The sequence below is a fragment of the Lottia gigantea genome (assembly GCF_000327385.1).
Source record: "Lottia gigantea unplaced genomic scaffold LOTGIsca_153, whole genome shotgun sequence".
NCBI lineage: Eukaryota > Metazoa > Mollusca > Gastropoda > Lottiidae > Lottia > Lottia gigantea.
In genome coordinates this window covers 195,215-205,062 of record NW_008707846.1, presented here as the reverse complement: position 1 = coordinate 205,062, position 9,848 = coordinate 195,215, and the positions used below count along the sequence as shown (strand labels likewise).

The 9,848-nt window shown below is 34.9% G+C and overlaps 2 protein-coding genes across 2 annotated transcripts; one reads left to right on the top strand and one right to left on the bottom strand.

The window, feature by feature from the left end:
* Window positions 1–2,140: 2,140 nt before the first annotated feature.
* Window positions 2,141–7,626, top strand: LOTGIDRAFT_238585 (hypothetical protein; the record flags this gene model as incomplete). The annotated part of the gene is made up of 10 exons (XM_009050712.1): window positions 2,141–2,937; window positions 3,155–3,231; window positions 3,773–3,993; window positions 4,453–4,561; window positions 4,767–4,839; window positions 5,046–5,103; window positions 5,446–5,504; window positions 5,775–5,850; window positions 6,152–6,276; window positions 6,729–7,626. 10 exons carry the CDS (start codon window positions 2,141–2,143, stop codon window positions 7,264–7,266), a joined length of 2,133 nt encoding a protein of 710 aa, XP_009048960.1. The 3' UTR covers window positions 7,267–7,626.
* Window positions 7,627–8,103: 477 nt separating this feature from the next.
* Window positions 8,104–9,528, bottom strand: LOTGIDRAFT_140877 (hypothetical protein; the record flags this gene model as incomplete). Its single annotated transcript, XM_009050711.1, has 4 exons — window positions 8,104–8,256; window positions 8,478–8,564; window positions 8,970–9,029; window positions 9,424–9,528. Coding segments are annotated over 4 exons (405 nt in total), but the record flags the coding sequence as incomplete, so codon positions are not given.
* Between the last annotated feature and the right edge of the window lie 320 nt (window positions 9,529–9,848).

The window sequence follows — 9,848 nt, the reverse complement described above, 5'->3', positions numbered from 1 at the left end:
CATCTCTTGATTTTGGTGGAACTCAAGCTCAAACTCAAATTCAAAACGTGATTACATGTGTATCCGTACACGATAATTCGTCCCCCACAGTAATGATATCTTGAAGGGGATTTCTACATTTGGGCACCGTACCAGATGTGCGTATCCGTTAGCAGACGCAAAACATCGACCACTGAGTCATCCGTTGCGCTTACGGAGGTGTTCAGGTTGAGTTTGAGGATACATCATGTAAGCAGAAAATTGAATTTGGATTGGATTTGGATAGGATTTGCTCTGGTCCGTTTTTATTGTCGTCTGAAGCCAGAAACGAAAATTTAAATCTTCATCTTAATAAGAATGCTTAAGGAATTTATTTTTTGACACTGTTTTGTTGTTATTCTGTATGTTATTAAGTAAACATCGTTCAAACAGAACAAATCTTACAATAATCTAAACTTAAGATTGGTTTATTATTATGGATTTTTAGCCCTATTTAGTTATCACAAAGAGATTACTATAAGCCTATAGGACCCTACTACGTTTCGATTACTGTCGTGTTGCCCTCGGTCAAAGAGGCTCTCACATGGAAGTCCTCAAACCCTCATATCGATCGGATAGGACAATAAATCGAGATCATGTTTCTGTCCTTTCTGCATGTTTACCTCGCTGCACACTGCATGACGTCGCTAGTCTTCATAAGAAACTTGACTGCAAAAAACTCATTCAGAAAAAAAAACAAAACAACGCTCTGTACGTTTTGGTAACTTGACGAAGAGCCTTTGTCAGTGGTTCACAACTATCATAGGAACTGGTTGAACCAAGTCAATGGGCCCCAACCTCTAAGGGGTCCCCAACCCTAGAAAAAATTCAAAATTATCTAAAAAAAAGGTATCTAAAATAGTTCAGAACTTATGATTAGGCTCTATCCAAGGCAATATCATATCCTTCTTTAGAAACATGAGGCCCTAAATCAGCTATGATTGAATATGAGGGCCCTCATATATTAAAATTTTCCGGGAGAGGCCCTCATAAACTTAATTCCAAGGCTGTTGTTTATTGGAATTTAACGTTTTTACTATTTACAAATGTAAGATGTTCATTTTAGCTTGTTGACCTTGAATCGTTTCTAATGTTTCAATCATTCAACAAGTTAATCAAATCACTTAAACCATTTATCTTAATCTGGATAATCTTAATCCAATCTGTTAATTAATCCGGACTAAAGAGAGATTATCATAATGGGATTATCCATTTGACACAAAGTATATGACAGTGGTTGTCAATAGACATGTAAATATTGTGGGGAATGAGCACGTTATAACACACACGCATACAGAGAGGGGGTCATAAGAGCACGTCGCTATTTCCTCAAAGCCTTCGATATCAATTTCATGGAAGCAGGTACCAAACCAAACTTCCGAGTCAAATCCTTATTACGTTTTTACATCTGAACAGTCTCTGAAAACACGAACAATTTGATGGATCCGAGGAACTCTTGTTTATAATTTGTGATTTTTGTTTTCTCTTTTTGGAGACTTGGGAGTGAGAGCCTTTATTTTGGAATCTACTTCATCGGTATATTTTGGAAGTGGGCACCAATCATATCAAGAGAAGTTGAAGTTGAATTTTGGTTAGCGTGTGGCGTGTTCAAACACAGGAAAATTATTTGGACTCTCAGGAAGTGAACGTCTACATGAGAGAAAGGAACAATTGTAGTTGAAGTTGCATTATTCATTAAAAAGAGAATTTTGAAGTGATCATCAACATAAAAAAAGAGTTTGGAGCAGTTGTTGTTGGAGTTGATTTTGATTTTTAAAAAAGGGATTTTTGATGCTACAGTGGTAATATATTATTTGGTATTTTGCTTAAAGTCCGAATCTTTATACGTGACCATAAAGAGGATAAGTTCAGATTTTTAATATCCTACATGTCAAAGTCGAACCAAGTTGTTACTCCAGACCATATACTGTGATGTTATGGAAGTTTAACTTCCAGACAATCTAGTGAGAAATCAGTGACAACTGAACAACAGTGAAAAACTAAATTGTAAGAAGATATATTCCCACCAAAAAAAACAACAAGAATTTAGCTTAGAGAAAGACCTAGTCCAATCAAAACAGCAATTACCATAGAAACAATAGGACATCAGACTCTGTCTAAGATGCGTGATGTAAAGATGCTGGGAGAAGAAAAATGGAAAGAGAAATGTGATCGTTATTTTTCATCAATGGGTGATTTAACTGAACAGAAATCAAACAATACCAGACGTGAACTTCTTCCCGCGTCTGATTCAGACACTATCTTGAGCAAACGAAATCGCCAGAGCATAAGAAAATGGGTCAATGGTTTGGATCTACATGGAAGTTCTTTTCTCAGCGCATCTCGATCAAAGTTCACCATGGCCATTTGGTTGATATTGATCTTATTCAGTTTAGCATCGTATGGCTTGCTGACTTATCTGCTAATAAATGACTATTTTCACCAGGCGCCAAAATTAGTTTTGACGTCTGCGACTCGGGAAACGCACATTGACCCCTCGTTATCAGTGACGTTCTGTAATCTAAATATATTGAAGGTGTCCAAACTATCTGCAACCAGATTTGAAAAATTGAGAAATTTGTTGCCGAAGACTGTAAACGCAAATGCACCACAAACAGACAGAAACTCTGCGCCTCTTTCCGATATGCTAAGAACAACAAACCTGTGGGAAACTTTACAGTCAAACCTTGGAGAAAACCTCACATCGTTTTTATCAGAGATTGAGCATGAGTTTTCTGCTTATGAAAATCAAGAGACCGATCAAGATTTGGAGAGTTTGTACCATGCAGCTCTAGAAGGCGATCTGAGCTCGATATACGATGCTTTACGATTATCACGACACGATATCCAGAGTTTGGGACATCAGCGAACGGAGATGTTGCGACATTGTTGGATAAATGGTCGTAATTGTCTAGAAAGGTATGTTATTTTAAAATTTCTTCAAGGTTTTCGATAAAATTTCCCTGCTTTTCTTGAACATTCATGTCCGCAAGCAGGATCACTTTTTAGTGGCAAGTTCAGACATCCACTTCAACAAAATCTGCCTTCTTGTTAGATCATTGAAACCATCAGGTTTTCATTTTATCATTAGCGTTCGTTTTCGACCTAATTTATTGAATTTTTTTCACCCTTTCAGTGAGATGAAAGTATTTGTTGACAGCCAGAAAGGAAATTGTGTAACAGTAAAATCTTCGTCCAAAATGGATGGATTCGGTAAGTACGATACATTTTGTTATTGTTCAGATGTGACAAACGTCGTAGCCTGAAGGAACATGTTTTTTGGGGGGGGAGCTTGTTGCTCCCAAATAGATAATTTAACTAATGACGACTTAGTGTCCCAGCCTTGGACTCGTCTGTTTGGTCAATCAGCATAGCCACTTTTAAATCTTGCATTATCACCCAATTGACGAAATGTTTTTATGATGTTAAAATTTTGGACTTGACTTCACCTTATTTACTACTTTGTAAGAAACAGATCTTTGTATTTGTAACCTAAGCCTCCTTAATAAACTTCTCAATCTTAATACTGCCCTGAAGCAATTAAATTTCATACATAAATTATATGATTATCTTGTAAATCTCTCCAGATGTAATGATTCTACAATTCCATAAATACTTTTCAGTATAAAGTATTCTATTTAAACCGATTTATTAATTTTCCATACTGAAACCCCGAGTCTCTACTTGTTACCTATAGATCCGTGCTTCTATAGGAGTGTATCTTCTATGACACTTAATATTGTCTTTTTTTCAGAACGATTGTCGTTACTGTTGGATACTGAACCATATGAATATGTTGGAGTAACCTCCCCTGTAACAGGGTTTGTGGTGTCTGTACATGATTCCAATATCAACCACGACGAGACATCTCAGTTCATCACCTCTCCAGGGGAAAACCTCAATCTCAAAATACATCAGGTGTCCAGGTATCACAGAATAACAGGCTGTACTACAGATCCATATCATAACCAACAGGTAGGGGTATATGTATTTGGTAATTCTCACTGACATACAATCATCAACCAACTGTCTGTATATGGAATAAATATTTGTATGCGTAAATATATATCCTTTATAAGGCCTATTAGAATAGTAATGATAGTCTTACAAAGACTTTGAGACAATAGAAATAAATACACTAACATTTAATTTGATCATAAAGATTTTTACAGTGAAGCAGAGTTCAGATCTTATGCTATCACAATGTTTAATATGACGAAGTCATTTTCACCTTTACTCTCTATCATATTTTCATTTGTTTTGTAAATTTTTAAGATTTTATTATACATTTTACCATTTTATTAGGTGATTTTATTAGTTGTATTGTACAGAGCTGATGGGCATGCATGATGCAGCCATAGTACAGAGATTGCACTTTATAGATAATAAATGATAATAATAATAATAATATTCACTATTTCCTTCTATTTTCAGACATGTTTACAAAGGTGCCTAGGAAAGAATATTATAAAAACTTGTGGATGCTCAATATCTCTGGATGCTGCTCTGAAAACTCGATGTAGATATAATATACCGTATGAATGTAAGTAAATGACTTATTACACACATCACTATATATTTTAAACGGTACAATATTCAGATGTTACTTTCTCGATATTAAATTAATATCATGTATGTTTTTAGTTTTTTTTTTTCATTTTTGTTTGCGTTGTTTTTGCGTTTTTTCTCGCTTTTTGATCGTCCTACTAATTTTTCCTTAATAGAAGTTGTTTGTGTTTATATTTAAGATGTATGCAAACGAAGTATGGAGTATCTGATAAAGAAAGGCCGTTTGAACTGTGATTGTCCGAAACGTTGCAGGTAAGACTCTTTAAATACATGTAAAATGTATGTTTTTCCAATTTCAGAAATTATGATATTGCTTGTCCAGCTAATGGAGCTACATCATACATATCCATATCCGATGTCCGCTACTCTTGCTATTCAGCACAACAAATACGTCTTTAAAATCAATTTTACGGCCTCTCATTGCGTTATCATCTCATTGATTTTTCCCCCTATTTTAGAGAAAGACAATATGACATCAGATCTACCAGAGGTGATTGGCCTTCCAGATTTCACTCGGTAAGTAATTATTGTACGTTACTATCTGCCTGTCATTACCACAGAAATACAACACAGGTGACTGGCCTTGCAGAGCCATCTCTCTTTTAAAAGTCGCTCTACCCAGGAATTACCCAGTCTATCACTTGCTTCTCAATTATGTTTGAGTTCTAATACTAGTGACAGGGGCAGCCTAACTTTACTACCCTGCTTGAAATTGCAAAAATATGTGACAAATATAAAGCTCTTAAATAGAAATATTAAAACAGAACCTAAGATAGTTGCTGTTACTCAGAATTTCACGTTATGCGATCTTCAGGTCTTAAATAAACAATTATATAACCAATATAATATATTTTGTAGGTTCATATAGAGAGAAGTTTGGCAGCTAAGGGGTTAACAAGAAACTATGCCCAATTAAGGTAAACTATTACAATTGAAAAAAAAAAACATGCCTTCCTTCATTTAACCAAATGTTATTATTTGTTAAAATAAATCAAAGTTTAGTTTAAAATTCAAATTGACAACAAACAAATTGTTTTACACAAATTTTTCAAAATACGATTTTATGTCTAAAATTGTGCTTCCGTCGCCTTTTTACTGAAACCACAGAATCCACAACCCTTTATAATCAGACACTGAATTAATGTTTGGATTGCCATCATCATAGATTTTGTGTTGTTGTTTTTCAGAGAAACTATGGTAAAGGTTGATATAGATACAACTCAAGCTCAGTTTACAGATTATAAAGAACAGTACGACATTACTGTAAGATTCTCTATTATCCGTTATATCTACTATGACAACCAAGATCTGACTTTATGGATGAGAAATCTGGATCTGGTGTTCGTTATGCCCATACTGTTCTTATCTATCAGATAAAAAGTCCCGTCAAAAACACGATAATTCAATCAGATAAATACCTTGAAAACCATTGAAAATTAAGAACAATTCAGCTAAATCCTTGCTAATGATGACCGTTTTAAGGTCTTTGTTGTATTAAAGTTTCTGACAACGTCTCTATCGTCAGTGTTAGTATTTATTAATGTGTTTATTTTTTCTGTTTCAGTGGTTAGGATTATTATGGAGAATGGGAGGTCTGTCGGCCATGTTTATTGGAATATCAGCTCTATCTATACTGGAAATCATCTGGTTATTGGGACGATCTGTTACAGTCTGTTGTACAACATTTAGGTAAGGACTGGAATTATTCCTATAACGTACGTTGTAAAGATGAAGGGTCAATTTGGAATCTCAAGTATGGAAGGAATGAATGCAATGAAATGACGAGACAATAAACCAAGGCTCATGCGAAGCAGGTTTCTTCTCATTGTTGATCCTTCGATCAAAGAAATCTAAACATAAGAAGCGGACTTATTTCGCTCTCTTGACAACAAAACTGCTTGGTGCCAATCGTCTTCGTTTGCAGTGGCGTTTCCAAAGAGGAGTGAAAAGAACTGAGGCTGGTCCTGCTATGCCCAACTCCCCGCCCCCCGCACTCAACATTCTTATCATTGAAGATACGTGGTAGCCTACCTTAAACCACCTTTGACAATTCTATAGATTCATAGAGACGTCCAAGTTCTCGCGCCCAAGTGTTCCACTATTCCGACGAGCGCAAAGCCAATCTAAATATGTACTTTTAGGAGGAAAGCCACACCAAAAGTGAAGGATGAAGAAGACGAAGAAGCACATTCTACCTGGGAGAATAACCAGGCAACACCAAAACTCCAACCAACCGTCAATAAACCAACACAGCGACCACGATTACCCAGCCTCCCTGTCGAAACTCGACCCTCAAATAATCTCGGACCCATCCCTGAGGATTTTTCACACATTGAAAATAATTTTATAACCCTCAACGATGACTACGATGAAATCGATCATATTTATGCCCAAGTTTGGGATCCAACCACATCCGGTCAAATTCAAAATGGCGGTTTAGAAAATAACGTGAACGCGGTGACCAATCGGTTGTCAGGGAAGAAAAGCAACTATAACATCAAAGTCAACAATAAATCCCAAGATGCCAAAAGGAACTATTTTACACGAGCGGAAGGTTCTGCGCCTGATAATCGTCAACGGAATCGAATCATTACGCCACATCTGGTGCAGACGTACTCCACGCATCAGACACAAACACGTCTGGTAACTGGCACCAGACCAGGGATATTCTACATGTAGATTCTTGATCAAAACTTGCATAAACTTGAAAAATTATTGGGACAACCCATGTTTACCACAACATTTGGAGAAATAGAAAACTGCTCTATTGATTGGTTAATCGAAAAATGTTGAAACAATGTTACCAATCAAAATAGCTTTTGAAATAAACCAAGATCTGATGCTAAATTCTGGGTGCGTATTACTGCCTAAAATGATACACTATGCATGCGTTCGAGGATCTTGTATCTACAAAAATTTGTAACCATTTTTATTAGATTTGTCCCACTTTGTTGTTGACATCTTTGTCTTCTAACCTCAGTGTACAGTGCTATTTGTAAAAAATGTAAATATTATTATTTATTACACTAATAAAGTTACAAAAAACAAACGATTGTTTACACTTGAATGATTATCCTCCCTTGTTGATAGTTCACTGATGATCATACTCAGACACCCCAGTAGAAATTAGAAGAGAAAGACCATGAGTCAAGAGAAAAATCTTTCCACTGAATGTTCTGGAATTTCATTATTTCGACTGTAATTCATCAAACAGTTCATTGCATTCAGTCAATATGATTGTTACATATTCAAAGTTTTCTAATTCAAAAGTTTTCTGAAGAAGAGTTCTGTTATAGGTAGGTGGTTATTTCTGAAAAATTGCCCGCCTGGGTTGGCCGACCTGCAGTGATAACATTGACCAATCAGATTCTTAGAAGCTACGCAGATTCTTAATTTACAAATTACAGATTCCAAGAATTTTACGAGATTTGAAGAGACAAACTTTTGAAAAAAGACTCCAAGTTCATTCATTGGACCCAGACTGGTCTTTCAGATGGAAATGTTTAAAGGATTACACTATGCCTCTTCTAACTCAACCAGGACGCCATTACAGTCCTTAGGATGTAGAAATATCACAGGCTTCCCATGAGCCCCTATTTTAGATGTTGGGGTCAAAGTTCGGATATTTTTAGCTTTCATGTCTTTTATAGCTTCTTCTATGTTGTCAACCTGAAAAATAAAGAATAAAACAATCTGTTAAAAGATTTAGAAATCCTATTCTCAATTTTGCCATACTTTGGTTGAGATTTTGATTAACAGAATTGTCTTGCTTGTACAGATATTTATGTCTAACTAACAGGGCTGACAAACTTCAAGGATAAAGTTGTATTTATTATAGTAAAATATATTGACACCTAACCTCAAGAATATTTTACTGATAATTGTCTCACCTCTATACAAATATGATGCATTCCACCACTTTTATTTTTATCTAGAAAATTCTGTATGGGGGATTCATCACCTAACGGATGCAATAACTGAAAGAGAGATGTAACAATGTACATAGCAAACAGTAAATTATTACAGCACTATTGTGAATTCTGATATCAGAAATTGTCAGTATGACTAGCACATATTTAAAAATCTTCTAGCTAGCTATGCCTGATGATTTTGTATGCATCATTGTGTTCATTTCCATCACAACCACAGTAAATATGGATCTGAATTTCCATCACTACCACAGTAAATATGGATCTGAAATTCTGAGTTTCTCATTTAGTGAGCAATTATCAAGTAAGAAACTGTCCATACCCTGAAAACCGTCAATGGAAGTGTGTGATTATTACAGAATATATTGTGAAATGTTCATAACATAAAGTTAATAGTGAAACAAGTTGAAAATCAGACTGTTTTCGGAAATTTATAACCATATGAAAACCTACCTCAATTTTAGTTTCACCCAACTCAACAAACACTGTATAAACACCATGCTCTTCTTGTGGCTATATAACATAATAATAATAATAATAATTACTTTCTTATATGAATTGTTCATTTGCTGATAACATAGCATTGCCGAATTATTATTTTGCATCTTGAGTTACGTTTTGTAGTTCGGATTGTTTTTTATCATTACTTTTTGCAATATAACCAGGAGGTCATAACTTCTATAACTGTTTTTAGTAAAACAGAGAGTCCACATACTGCAAATATCTAAGCTAATCTTGTTAATTTTGTGTTTAGATATGTCAACAGAGCATCCTTTCAGATAGTCCACATATCTAATCATGTTGATGTTGTATTCAATTTTATAAAATTGGCATCCATTTCAAATTGATAATACTGACAGTTGCTAGGCTTACATTATTAGTTGTAGCAATAGATGTAATCACCTACCATTTTTTCACTAACTTTGGCTCCTAAAACATCCCGATACATAGAAGCTGCTTTTTCCATATTAGGTACAGCCATAGCTACATGGTTTATTTTACCAACCTTCCATGCCTTTCAAAACAAAGCAGTTTTTTATTCTCTTTATTATGGAACCCTTATCATTATACTTGTACAAAAATTTACCTAAAATCTCTTTATCAAAATTTGTCATAAAATAAGAACATAGGCTATCTACTTTTTGAAGGAAAACACTTACTAGTTTGAAAATTATACAAAACATTAAATATTGCACACAAAATATTAGTACTTACTGCACATAGTGGCCTAGCTCTGTGAAAATGTCTCACTTGACTTTTAACCTGAAAAAGAAAGAAAAAAATTATATCAAGAAGCTGAAAAACATGATGTTTGTAGTAAATCATGTAATA